We start from the raw sequence: 14,463 nt of genomic DNA, 5'->3' as shown, positions 1-14,463 counted from the left end.
GATGAGGCATTCCTGAGCCAGAGAGAAGGATTCAGCCCCCCGAAGGAAAGCCACTGTTTATCCTCATTTCTGCCATCATCATCATCATCATCATCATCATCATCATCATCATCATGGCTCTGCTAGTCCCTTGGCTTTTTTTAGGCCACAGCCACTTTTGAATTTGACAGTTACATGGGAATGTAGACAGGCCAGGCCTTATTATCCACATAGAACAAATGAGAAAACTGAAGAGCAAAGAGAATGAGGAAGATGCTCAGCTTCTGAGCTGCTTTCGTCAATCCTAGTCACAGCAATGTCCGCGGAGCACTAATGGGATGTGTGAATGTGCGAGAGTCTGAGCTAAGCATCTTGGCCCCACCGTCCCCCTCGGTCTTCACAGGAACCCCATGAGACAGGTGCTGTCGTCCTCCATTTTGTCGGCAGGGAAGCGAGGTTTCAGAGGCATCAGATAACCTTTGTCAAGGTTATACTGCTTGTAGGTGACAAAGCCAGGGTTGGGACCTGGGCATTCTGTCCCCAAGTGAGCGCAGCACCCTGGAATGCTGCCTCTCTGATGCTAAGCCTTGACCCCTCACACCTCCCGCTCTCAGCCAGCCTGCAGCAGAGCCACAGCCCAGAGCCTCTCCAGAAGTGAAATCCCCTGCATGGGCGTGAATAATTGTAATTAGGAAGGGAGGCCCTCTCTAGATCTTTCCCTGGAGAAGTTTCTTTGACTTCATTAGAATCCCTGGGGAGCCTGTTCACAAGGCAGACCCAAGCTCTGTCCCCACAGATTCTGATTCGGTGCATCTGGGGCAGGAGCAGCCCTGGCAGTTTTTTAAACACCCCATGGGTACATCAGGCACTGGTAGCCCAGAGGGCACACTGCCGAAAGCAGCACTTCTCAGACTTCTTAAACCAGTGTGCCACAGTTAGAAATACATTGGACATCTCAATCCAGTACACAGATACACACCCATGCAATATAACGGAAACCTGTTTCCTGAAAAAGTACTTTTTCTTATCAGGTGGAATGCACCCTGACATTCAGTATTCTTTTCTGGGTCATTATACACATGCACATGCACACACACAAACACACATACACTCGATCAATTTAATGACCCATCTATGGATTGTTGTCTTGCAGTTTAGAAAAGGGCAAGAATGCTGCTTTCTCTCCTGGAAGAAAAAAGTACTTGATGAAGCCCAAGCCCCAGGCAGATGCCAGCCTACACTGGCCCTACCAGACTCCACATTCCCACCCTTGAACTTGACTGCTGGCCCAAGCAGCCAGGCACCCCAGCACAGCCCACTGGCCCCTTTATCACTGGCACCCCCGAGCTGCAGCCACGGCTTCTTGGCAGAAGGAACATCGAAGAACAGAACAAACCAAAGCTTAAAATTCTGGTTGGTAGGTTGGGCAGAGTGCGTTGTATAGAATTAGCTTCTCCCTGGCTTAACGGGGACCGTAAAAAGCCATCTGGCTAGGGACTGCCCTTGCCATCTTGAATCACCTAGCCTGTAGCATTCCTGCAGGGCAGAGGTTTGCCAGGCTTTGCTTGTACATCAGTCAGGAGGAGTTCGTGGGATAGTACATGCCCTCCTCAGTAGTTCTGGCTGTTGGAAAAAGCGAGCTAAACTCTCTCGCAAGGAGGACCACTTGTTCACTGACCATAGCTGAGAAGTTTTGAGGAGCTGGTGTGCCTGGCTACTTCGGCCATGAGTCAAGCTTAGGACCCAGAATGCGGAGCCTGACAGGGCCAGAACAGGAGCCCTCCCAGAAGGAAATTAATCTCTCTCTGCAATGGCGCTGACCATTACAGGCGACCGTGCTGGATACCTCGAACTGTCGTCATATCCCGTCCTCCTACCAGCCTGTGGTGCTGAACCTCTTCTCCCCATTTCACAGAGGAGAACACTGGGGCTCAGAGACATTGTTTATGTAGCTCGCAGGTAGCAGGACTGGGACGGGAGCCCTGGTCCATCTTTCTTAAAGCCTGCCCTCTCTCTTGCTCTTGGGATTCTCAAACTCGAGCATTCGGAGAAGTCACTCAGGGAACACATTAAGAATGCGAGTAAGCTGCAGAGCAGGGTCGTGGACCTAGCTGCTCCCCTGTCCTGCCTCCGTAATGGGCATCTCTTGGCTTCTTCAGACCGCATCGCCCGGAACCGCAAGACCATTGTGTGCCCGATGATTGACGTGATCGACCACGATGACTTTCGGTACGAAACGCAGGCGGGCGATGCCATGCGGGGCGCCTTTGACTGGGAGATGTACTATAAGCGGATACCGATTCCTCCAGAACTTCAGAAAGCTGACCCAAGCGACCCATTTGAGTAAGTACAAGTGACCTAGGCTGGTCCCAGTGGCTGACCTAGTGACCGCTCGCCAACACACCCTACTCGGGACCGCCACCTCCCCCTAAAAGTCCACTGCAGGGGAACCAGGGCAAACATCCCCAACCGGAAGCACAGCTCCTCCCAGGCTGTCTCAGAGCCTCAGCTCAGGGCCCTCCCAGCTGGCCACCTCTGTGCGGTGTTCCTGCCAGCTGGGGGTGAACAGAGTTGCTCTCTTCCTCAAGCCTAGCACCCCATGGTCAGCAAGAACCAGCATCACCACCACCCCTTGCTGAACACTTTCTAAATGCCAGGCACAGTGCTGAGCATATCACATGCTGATCCTTTTTAATCCCCAACAACCATACGTAGTAAAAATTATTATCCATATTTTCCAAGTGAGGACACCAAGGCTCCAGGAGGTTAAGCACCTTTTCCAGGTCTCACAGCTATGAAGCAGTAAAGGCTGGGTGCACCTGCAGGTCTGTCTGCCCCTGGGGACAGCTGTCCCATCATTCAGCTAGGCCCTCTTGGAAGTGTTAGGAAATGGCAGCTTGTCCCACGGTAGAAGTTTAGGGGTCAATGTGTGGAGTGAACCTGTGACATCCTAGAATGTGAAAGCTGGGGGGACCTACAGGTAATGGACTCCAGTCCCTTGCAAATGGGGAGACTGCAGCTCCAGGACAAGGGGGGGGGGCTCACTTATACAGTGAGTCAGTCCCAGGCCAGAATTAGAGCCCGTGTCTCTCTGGGGCTCCTCCTGTGCTGCCCTGTGAGCCACTCTGGTTCCCTTCCTAGAGATGTGGAAAGACCTTTGGGTACAAAGCCAAAGTCCAGTCTTCTGCTGTATTAGTTTCCCAATTATGAATTACCCAAAATTTACTGGCTTATTAAAACAACACAGATTTATTCTCTTAAAGTTCTGGAGGTCAGAAGTGTGAAAAGGAGTCTAACTGAGCTAAAGGCATGGTGTAGGCAGGTTCTAGGGAAAAGTCGGTTTGCTTGCCCTTTCCAGCTTCTAGAGGCTGCCCACATTCTTTGGCTCGTGGCTCCTTTCTCCATCTTCAAAAAAATATTTTTAATGATCGTTTTTTTGAGAGAGAGAGAGAGAGAGACAGAGCTGAGCGGGAGAGGGGCAGAGAGAGGCAGACACAGAATCCAAAGCAGGCTCCAGGCTCTGAGCTGTCAGCACAGAACCCGACACAGGGCTCAAACTTAGGAACCGCAAGATCATGACCTGAGCCAAAGTGGGACGTTAAACCCACTGAGACACCCAGGTGTCCCACCTTCTCTGTCTCCAAAGCCAGTAACCTAACATGTCCAAGTCTCCCCCTCCTTCCTTCCGCCATCACTCCCCCTCCTTCTCCCACCCCCCCCCTCCCCCAACTATCTCTCTGCAGCACCTGCTTTCATCATCACATCTCCTTCTCTAACTCTGACCCTCCTGCCTCCTTCTTTCACATATGAGGACCCCTGTGATTACATTGGGCCCGCCAGGACAATCTCCCCATCTCAGATCCTTCACTTGAATTCTATTTGCAACGTCCCTTTGCTGTGTAAGGTGACATATCCCCAGGTTCCAGGAATTAGGCATTGGCATCTTTGGGAGGCCATTATCCACACCTGCCTAACCACAGTTTAACCTCAGTGAACTCCAGCTTCCCTGCGCCTCACACTCCCCACCTGAGAAAGGGGTCTTTTGGCAGCTCGGCCATCGTCATGGGCACAGGGCACACCAGGGTTCCTGAGGAGAGCCTCTGATGCTGTGGGCCCAAGGGAGGGCTCAGAGGGGCGAAGAGGCCCCGCTTGTTCAGGGAAATAAAAGGTGGCTGGGCAAAGAGAGTCGTGTGAGCTGAGGGCAGAGGGCATGGGTGGAGCCCCGTGCCGCTTGAGCAGGTCAGACGTCCGTGTTCTTCCCCTGACCTCTGGTCTCCTGAACATGGCCAATCACTACTGTCAGAACCCAAGACGACATCATGCAGTTAGCACCCTCCGCACGCCCGAGGCCCCAGTTGCCCCGAGTTCTTGGAGAGTAATACCAACAAAAGGAGGAGCCAACATCTGAGCTGAGCCGGCAGAGCAGTCCCAGCCGACATGACCGCACACAACCCTCACAACAGAGCCCCAGGGTGTAATTGGAATCCTCCACCCTTGACTGGCACAGACCCTGTGGCTCAGGGAGGACATGAGACTTGCCCGAGGTGACACACAGCAGAGGCTGAGGTCGGAATGGGGTACTCCAGAGAACAGAATTTTCAGGGTAACCAGAACCCCCTGTGGTTTGAACCAGTACCATAAGCTTAGTCGTGGGCCCTATGTGGATGGGTCTCGGCACGTTCATCTTCCTCATTGCAGGATGAGGAGAGGGTAAGGCCACGTCATGTGGCTGCTTATTAGCAGAGGCCCCAGTAGTCCCCCCACCCCGCCCCCCACCCCGTCCCCCCAGGGCCGCAGTCGTCTCACCTGGATATTGAAGGGGTTGGGCCTGCCCTGCAGCAGTGGCTCTCAACCCTGGCTGCACATTGGCATCACCTGGGGAGCTTGTAAAAACAAACAAAACCCACCAGGCCACCTGCCACCCAAGACCAGTCACACCAGAGTCTGGGATGGGATCAAGGCATCAACAGTCTTTAAAGCTCCCAGGCGATGCGAACTGTGTGGTCACAGTTGAGACCCCTGGTCTAGATGCTTCCCGAGGGACCCTCCATCCTTTGTATCTTCCGATTCTTTCCAAAAGTATCTTTTCTGTATTGTACTTGGACAAAACCCAGGAGAGAGGCCACTAGAAAAATCCTGGTCATTTCCTGCACACCGCTCCACGGTGCCCGCAAGTGAACAACCCGCAGGCCCAGGGCGACAATGATGTTTGAAGGACATGGGCTTGGGGGGCCAACCCCGGTTGGAACCACAGCTCATCCGCTTAGTAACCGCATGCCCTTGAGCAGAGTATGTCGCTCTTCTGAATTCCAGAGTTCTCCGTCTGAAAAGGAGCCTAATAGAGCTTTGTGAGAGCTGGAGATGATGTCGGTAAAGTGAGTGGTAGCCACTAGACCTCAGAACCGTTGTTGTTGTTCTTGCTGAACATGGGCAGGAAATAGATGGGGCTGGAGGAGAGGCCTCCCTCTGGAGGCCAGCATCCAGCATCCAAAATGCCTTAAGGCTGATCTTCTCCCTGCTCCACCGAGGCTCCTAGGTCCTTGCCCCGGGCTCCCGCCCAGGCTGGTTTCTGCATGCAGAGTCTTGGGTTTGATTTCCCACGAAGCCCTGGCTCAGAAACGCTCCCTGCCTCTCCAGGCAGTGTATGGCTCCAGCCAAAAACCCAAACCCCACCATCTTCAGAAGACAAAGGAAAGTTGATATTAGACACCGTATGTTTCATAGTACTGGGTACTTTCAGAACTATAACAGCAATGTGAGCTAGGAAATGTAGCTACATGTTCATTGTGTAGATGTGGGGACAGGCTTTGAGATGTTAAATGAGCACCATCCAGTAGAAAATCAGGGGAGCCACAAAAATACTTTTAAATTTCCTGGTGGCCACATAAAAAAAGGTAAAGAGAAGCAGGTAAGATTCATTTTTGTCATATACTCTGTTTAACCCAGTATATCTGAAATAGTCTCACTTTAACATGTAACCAACACTTGGAAATTATTTTTTTGAGATTTTATGTGTACGTAATCTCTACACCCAGCGTGGGGCTCAAACTCTCAACCCCGAGACCAAGAGCTGCAGGCCCCACGACTGAGCCAGCCAGGCATCCCTGAAATGGTTAATGAGACCTATTATTTTTTTCACAGTAAGTGTTGGAAATCAGTGTGTCCCTTACACTTCCGGCACAACTCAATTCAGAGTAGTCCCATTCCGGGTGTTCAGTAGCCGCATGTGGCCCGTGGTCGCTGCAGCGGGCGATACGGGGTTCAGTGGTTAAACACTTCATCTCACATCCCACCAAAGGTAAAGGAGAGTGGAGTGACAGTTTCCCCATCCCTGTTCCCCTGTCCTTTTCACTCATCACCTGCCTCTCCATGGCTCCTCCCTGATAGGAGACAGAGTTTTGTGGCCCTGAGGGTGTGAGCTCTGGCATAGATTAGAGATTCGAATCCTGCTTAGTAGCTGTGAAGCCTGGAGCAAGTTACCTCCCGGTCTGTGCTCCGGTTTCTACACGTGTCAATGGGATAATAAGGATGAGGCCCACCTCATGAGGTCAATTCAAGGAGCAGTCATTTTATTAAATCATCAGTTCAGTCAACCACCTGCCACATTCAAGCCCTCAGTGAATATTCAAGGGGATCTTCTTTTAAAGAAGACTTTTAAAGGAGTCCCTGCCATGCTGTCAAGGCTCATCTGCTACATGAAGCGTGGGAGGCATGTGAGTTGGCTAAGTTCTTCTTAAATCAGCCCAATTCCCATGAACCTGCAGTTCCCAAGGCCAGGAGGTGGCGTGGAGTTCGCTGCTGGAATGTTCCTTGGTTTGAGGGTCTGGAGTCTTCCAGTGGAGCCGGACAAGGACACGGTCACTCTGCGAGATTGTCACTCAGCGAGTACCGGCGGCCCCTCAGGTGCCAGCCCCGTGTGAGGCACCAGGGGGACCCAGGCAGGATGCAGCATGCCAGCCCTGCCCTTGGCCTGGCATGATGCCGTGCTGACTTGTTACCCGTGGCACTGCCCCATTTATCATCTCTGTGCCCTTGCTCCTGTGGTTTTCCCCTCCAGGGTACCTTCCTCTCCCCTCATTGCCCACTTGTCCAAACAAAACCCACCTCAAATGCCACCACCCCGGGCACCCCTCCCTGACTCTTGCCCCAGCCTCTCTCCTCACTCCCAAAACCTGGTGGCAGACACTCGCTCTTTCCATGTTCCTTTAGTGCCGTCTGCACCTCCCAGAGGCCCTTGGTACCTCCCACCCATCTTCTGGGTCCTTCTGTCCTGAGAGGCAGCTGCCCGGCCACACTAGCATCCCCCAAAGTCCCAGGCTAGCTCTGATTTACCTGCACATTCTTCCAGCATCTACGGCTCAGCTGGCGCTCAGTGGGTAATGAGACAGTGAATGTGCAGAGTTCATCTTAGCCCAGTTTACCTGAAAGAGCAGAAGCTGTGTCTTCCTCTGCAAACTCTCAGCAGAACTCCTGTCCAGTGCTGGGCAGCCTGAGGGCGACTCATCCAAGGAGGCTGTTTGAAAACACGCATTCCTAGACCCCACCGCCCAGGGATAGCTTCCTAGGTCTGGGGTAGGGCCCAGACAGCTGCGTGTTTTGTCATCTAAGAGATTCTACTGTGCAGACAGGCCCAGAGGGACCCAATTCAGACCATTTAACCCGGGGGAGCACTGGAGAGGCATAGACCATGCAGCTGCAAGGCGCACGTTACTGTGATTTCCTCTCACAAGTGACCGTGGAAAGGAGCTCTGGATCCGTTTGGTTAAAATGCAGTATTTAAGAAGGGAAGTCATGGCCGAGAAAGAAGACAGCCTGGGCCCTCCCTTGGAGGGGTGTTGGGTTCCCTGCTAGACACATAGGCTGTGCCCTTGGGGCAGTGTGCAGTACCTTCCCCGGGGGAATAGCAGTGTCAGCTTGCACTCGGAGCCTGCCGCCAGGACGTTTTGTCCTCACACCACACTCTTCTTCCCTGACAGGTCTCCCGTGATGGCCGGTGGACTGTTCGCTGTGGATCGGAAATGGTTCTGGGAGTTGGGTGGGTACGACCCAGGCCTGGAGATCTGGGGAGGGGAGCAGTATGAAATCTCATTCAAGGTGAGCCGGCTCTTCGGAAGCCCCCTTCTTTGCCACACCCCCTTGGCTTTCTGAGCCTGGAAAGATTCTGGATGCTCAGGGTTCAGCAGCCCCTGCTCCTCAGGTGACAAGTCAGAGGCCGTGGGCCACTCCTTCTTGCGTGTGTATAGTGGAGGTGGGGTGTCTCCTTAGGCTGCTGAGCTCTGACTGCCATTTACCTTAACGTCGTCCCCTTCTTAGGATGGCAGTGTTGGAATAAGACAGGTCTTGCTTCCAGTAAAGGTGGTGTCTCCCAGTGAGGTGTCCAGCAAACCAGCAGGGGGGAAGAGAAGCCGGGGTAAGTGGGACACACAGGCCTGGAAGGATGCTGTGCTTTGGGGATGGCCCGTGGCCTCGCAGATTCCCAGTTAGCCTTAGTGGGTCGTGGCCACCCCTCTCAAGTGTGCTTTCTCTGTATCCACCACTGCTGGAGTTGGCCGTAGAGACTAGTGGTCAGGAGCCCAAGCTGTGGAGTCAGAAAAGTGTGGGTTCAAATCCCAGTTCCACCACTCAGGAGCTGTGTGATTTGGGGCAAGTTTAGATTAGCTTTCTCTCTTCGTCTGAAATGACAGAATAATAATACTACCTATCTTCCAGAGCTATTGCAAAGAGCGAACGAGATAATATCTTAGAAGTGTTTAACATGCAACCCGGGGACACAGCCAGCAATTAAAAATGGGTAGAAACTATTCAAGATCCAGTGAGTAAATATTTACTCTATCAGACCAGCCCATGTGCTGTAGAAGCTTGCTGACAATGGTAGTTGAGGACGTGGTGGTTAATAGCCACCCACCCTTCTGGGGCCACTTCCTCCCCTCCATTTGTGGGATTCCATATTGGTCTCAGGTGATGAACAGAGGCTCGGTCCCTCTGAGGGGAGGCTTAGCTTGTCCCGCGCCCCCTTACATCTGGCCAGGGTCTGCGTCTGCATCCCCAGGGCCCCTGGAAGGGCATACCCCCAGCCCGCGAGGGATGGCCAGCGGCACCACTACTGGGCTGAGCCCTGTGAATACACAACCCTGATGCCCCCCGAATCGGGCATCAACTTTTTAGGCGGGACACCGTGATTGAGACTTCGGTGCTGGGGTCAGATCCCGGCCCTGCCACTTCCAACAGACTGTGTGATCTCAGACAAGGAAGGCTCACCTCACTGAGCCTCGGTTTGTGCTGCCACAAAATCTGCTTAATGATACTTGAATCTTCACGGGGTTTTTCAGAGGATTAAACGCGACCATGACGGTTGGGTGCTTCCTAACAACATCCCAAAGATTATGTTCGTTATCGACATCATTGCCATCACCATGTACACCTCTGGTTGAGCAGTTCAGAACTAGGGAACATAAATTCTTGAGTAGCAAGAAAAGAACGACCTGGAATTCTACCAAAACATCATTTGGGTTTGAAGGGCGGGCTGTGTCTGTTTTACTTCCAGAGTTCTGAAGTTGTCTCCCCGAAGGGGACCAGCCCCTAACCTAACCAACACTCGCGTCCACAGTTGGTGTTCAAAGTATTTAATGGCGATGGCGGCCCAGGCACCAACCAGTCAGAGCGGATACCAGCTGGACACAAGTCTGTGTCAGCTCTGGTCCACAACAGCTGAATTTCAGCCCTGCTCGGAGCTGACAGGACCCTATGCCAAGCCCTTCACACGTGTTGGCTTCTTTAATCCTCTCAGCAACCCTAGCAGAGCGGTGTCATCATTATACCCATTTCACAGGAAGACACGAGGGGCTCAGCCCAAGGCCCCACACAGGTGGAAATAGCGGAACCAGGACCTGACTCCAGGGGGGCCTGACTGCAAAGCCTGCATTGTGACCTGCCACGTTTCCTGGGCCTCTTTAGGGACAGGAGAGAACACTAGAGAGGGAAACTAGCCTGAGAAGTTTGCAGTGGTCTTTCCCCTCTTTCTTCTGTGTTTGCCTCCTCCTGGGCTCGTACTTAATTTACTGGGATATTCTACAGCCTCTCAGTGAAATGAATTAATGACCGTCTAAGTGAGAAGTAGCAAATAGATTTCCTCTCCCAGCCATCTCTGATCTGCTCTGGGATAGGGGCGACCCAGCGCGGTGTTGATATGTATTCCGAAGCTGCATCCAAGCTGATCAGAACGAGGGTGGTGACTGATGAGTGATGTCTGCCATGAGTGCAGGTCTGGCAAGTGATGGCACAGATGTCATTGGGTATCCGTAGCCCGGTGCAGTCTAGCTTTCCAAATGTCGCATCCTTATGGGTACGGTGCAATCACACACAAGGAATCAAAGGACTTTTAACTTCACAGTTTGTCAATACAGCCATCAAGCAAACTTGATTTATCAAGTTCTCTGCCAAGTGTGTCCAGAAATGGGCACACCTGTGTTCTGAGTGCTCACCAGAATGTCAACTTCGATAGGGTAGGATTGTTTGTGTGTTTCACTCACTGCTGTGTCCCAGGTACCGAAAGGATTGCCTGACATTGAGGAGGCACTGAATAAATCCGTGTTTGTGACACACTCAGAGCAGGTAGATCGCTGGCCAGAAGCCAGCCTCCATGGTCAAGAAGTCCCCCTTCAGAAACACCCTCTGTGGAGAATAGTGAATGGAGAAGGAGTTGCACAAAGGAATTCCCAAACCCAAAATGATTTCATTCTGTGTGTTTCAAAGACCTATCTAATGATGCTCATCAGGCAATTACAGCAGAACAAATGGCATTTTTCTCCACACAGTTTATTTACAAAAGACTTGGTAATGAAGCCATATTGGAAATCTCTCGTCCGGGAGAGGGGGGAGGCGGCTGGCTCCTGTTTCCATTTGATCCAATTAATGTCCTTCACTCTCGAGGGGAAAGGGCTCTGCGTAATGAGGAGGCTCCCAGGTCTGGAAGGGAGACTTTCCTCCCTCAGTTTTCTCTGTCCTGGCTTTGAGAACATGGGTTCCCAGAGCCCGTGGCGGTCCATCTGCCTGTGCATTGTCTCCCAAGCCCCTGTGGAAAGCCTGCCACAGTGCGGAGGAGACAGGCAAGCCCATTCATCCGCCAGAGACGCCTCCCTGAAATGTGGGTGTTCATTTCAGCCAGAGCGGAGCATTTTCAAAGGGCCATATTCCCTCCGCTTAATCTCTGCTAAGACCCCTTTCTTCCTGGTGATGGACAAAAGAGACTGGTCTGAAAGGCCTGAGTGCATTTTCAGAAATTAAGATAAATTGATATGTGGCAACAGGACTGATGAATTAATAATTTGGCTCCAATTCCAGACTAGGCCATCTATCCTGATGGGAAAACCCTAGAAAAGGTATTCTAAGGCTTTGAAATTTCTGGAAGAGTCATTGATCCCCGCACCCCACCCCGACACACTCTCTCAGCCAGGAGACATATTGTTTCCAAAAGGCACAGTCACACCATGGAAGTTCTCCTGTTTGGCGGTTAGAATCTTCCCAGTTCTGGTGGCAGGTTAAATCTTTAACTCCAGAGCCCGCCTGTACCTGCCTCTGTGAACTGACCCCTGCTCATTTCTCCACCCTCCATCCTCTTACCACATTGCATTAGTCTGCACTCTTGGTTACAGATGACCCTAGTCATCTGATTGAAGGCAAAAATCAGAATCAGTTGGCTCACACAGTTGAAATTCCAGGGCAGACCCTCCAGGCCTGGCTGGATCCAGAGACTAACCCATCTCATCCGGTCTCCGTCTCTCTCAGTCCCTTGGCACAACTTTCATCTCGGTTGGCTTCCCGTTCAGGTCAGACTTTCTCTCTGTGGACCCGGCATCCCACTGGAAAGAGAGTTTATCTTTCCCATCCTTCCTGTAGAAGTCCCCAAGGTGATTCTCACTGGCCTGCTGGTTCCTTGCCCATCCCTGAGCCATGTTCTGATTGGTCAGCTGCAGTCACATGTCCATCCTGGAGACCAGAAAGTGGAGATGAGCTGGTTCCCCAAACGAAAGCCCAGTCATTGTTTCTAGAAGGGGAATGAATGTGGGGCAGGGCAGACCACAGACGTCCACACAGATGTGTCCGCACAGCCATATGGAGCTGCTCACAAGCCCCAGGCTCATGCATCCGGTCATCTTTGGAAGCAGGCACTGTTCACTCTTCTGGAAATGCCTTTCCTTAGTCTGAGAGGCCCCCACTTAGCCTTACCTGAGCTGCCTGTGCTAACGAGGCTCCACCCCAACGTTACTCCTGGCTTAGCTCTGAATTCCTCATGTTAATTGTGACCCAACGGGTGACCTGTCTTACCCACTGGCCTCTGAGTTCCCTGGAGGCCATTTCTATACCCAGTGTGTGGCCCACAGTAGGTGTTTTAAATAACTGTTAGTGGCATCAATTTGTATCTGATAAAACTTCCTTTGCCCCGCTCTTCCTAGACTTACCTCAACACCTTTTGGTAGTGGTGGTGTTGTGGGAAGAGTACTCAGTGAGAAGGCAGGGCACTGGCTTCTCATCTTGGCTTGCCATCCATCTGTTCATCCATCTGGGGATCCTGGACCAATCGCTTGACCTCTTTGGCCCCACATCCCAGACAGTGCTGATACAGCTTTCCTACCTGCCCTGTGAGAGAGGATCGGATACGATGCTGTGGGGAAAGTCCCTTGACTTACACAGGTGCAAGCGTGGTTTGGATTAGAGGAGGTGGCAGTAGAATGAGCCAGGAAGGGGACTGCACCGTGTCCTTAGGAGGCCAGGGTTAGGACATCTTCATCTCTGAGGTCCAGGAGACAGGATGCTTCCACCGGACAGTACGGATGAGCTGGCATGAGAAAGTTGTGGGCTTTGCAGTGGTGTAAGTGGATACCTCTTGTTAATAGCAATTTGACTAAATCTGTTATGTACCAAAGCAAGCACATTCTTCAACCCAAAATTCCACACCCAGGAGTTTATCCAAGGGAGACAACTGCAAAGATGAGCAGAGATTTGGATAGAAGTTATTTGTTGAGACCTTACTTCCAATGGGGGAAGATTGACAGGACCCAAATGTACATCCTTAGGGAATAAATAAAAGCACATCTAAACAATGGAATATTATATTAAAAGACCAGATGCCTCCAAAGTTGAGTTTAAACAGAAATGAAAAATAGTATTGGGGTGCCTGGTGACTCAGTCGGTTGAGCATCTCTTGATTTCGGCTCAGGTCACGATCTCAGGGTTTGTGGGCTCAAGCCCCATGTCAGGCTCTGGGATTCTCTCTCTCCATCTCTGACCCTCCACTGCTCATGCTCTGTCTCTATCTCTCAAAATTAAAAAAAAGAAATGAAAAATTGTGTATATATATATAATATGATCCCATGTTTGGTGTTTGAATATATGATGAAGGCAAACCAGCAAACAAAAACCCTGAGAGTATCCTTCTAGCAGCTGGTGTTTACTGGTCACTCACACCAGTAATGTGTGAGGCTCTGTGCATGGCACTCTACATGCATGGTCATTTAATTTTCATGAGACACCCGAGGCGGTGCTCTCACTTTCTCCGTGTTGTAGATGAGGAAACTGAGGCTTGGGTTAAGTCACTTCCACAAACTCACACGGCTGGAGCGGGGATTTCAGACTGAGCCTGTGCTCTGACCCAGCACGCCATGGAAGCGTCCTGTTCCTTGTGGCGTCGCCGGGGGGGGGGGGGGTTGCAGGAGGGCTCCAGGGTGCAGCTATCCCCTTCTACTATTTCTATAACAATGAATATGTTCATCATAAGTACATATCACTTCTATAAAGAAAGAATGAAGATTTTTTTTTTTTTTTTTTTTTTAACTAAGAAGGAAAAACGGTTTTTCAGCCCTTCCAGCATCCCCCGCACCACCATATACATCCCGGTGCTGTGTTTGGGCCATTTGCAAGTTCAGGCATGAGAGTCCACCACCACCATCCCCGCCAACGGAGGCCTCCAGAGAAGGGAGTGACAGCGAGGAGACCCCAGGGAAGGACGGAGCATAGCTCTGCAGGGTGGGCCTGAGGAGGCAGTGGCTCCTCCCTGAGGGTCCCAAGGGGCAGGTCCATGTGAGCGAGGGAGTCATGAAATGCCACATGAGGGGACAGGGGACAGTCTTGTTCCACGAGGAAACCCATCCCAGCAGAGGCAGGAGGTATCAGGGCCCCTGGGTTTGCTTTGTTTGACGTAGCTGTCAAAGCCCAACCCAGTCTCAGGCTGCAGCTTTGGGGCAGATTTTCAATGAGAAAACTCTCAGGCTTTCCTTCTGTAAAACTCATGGCGTCGTCAGGAGGAGTAAGTGAAATAGTGTGAAAAGAAGGCAGGAGCACACCAGAAACTGGGTACAGGTGATGTTATGGCCTGATGCCCTTAATGGTTCCGTGACTGGGCCAGGGTCCCTCGGCTAGAAGGTGGCAGTGCCGGAGCTAAATCCCAGATGTCCTGACTCTAAACTCATTGCACCGGTGGGAGGGGTG

The 14,463-nt window shown here is 51.8% G+C and overlaps 1 protein-coding gene across 3 annotated transcripts in view; it reads left to right on the top strand.

Moving 5' to 3' along the window:
- The window catches only part of GALNT10 (polypeptide N-acetylgalactosaminyltransferase 10), a 224,938-nt gene that overhangs the window by 185,391 nt on the left and 25,084 nt on the right, over positions 1-14,463 (top strand). For all 3 annotated transcript variants that reach the window (XM_045436518.1, XM_045436527.1, XM_045436507.1), the window contains exons 6-7: positions 2,139-2,322; positions 7,956-8,073. In XM_045436518.1, the coding sequence (XP_045292474.1) occupies positions 2,139-2,322; positions 7,956-8,073 (302 nt within the window). The remainder of the gene's footprint in view (positions 1-2,138; positions 2,323-7,955; positions 8,074-14,463) is intronic.

The sequence above is a fragment of the Leopardus geoffroyi genome, chromosome A1 (assembly GCF_018350155.1).
Source record: "Leopardus geoffroyi isolate Oge1 chromosome A1, O.geoffroyi_Oge1_pat1.0, whole genome shotgun sequence".
NCBI lineage: Eukaryota > Metazoa > Chordata > Mammalia > Carnivora > Felidae > Leopardus > Leopardus geoffroyi.
Note: the sequence above shows the minus strand (reverse complement) of the source record. Positions and strands in the feature narration are given on the sequence as shown.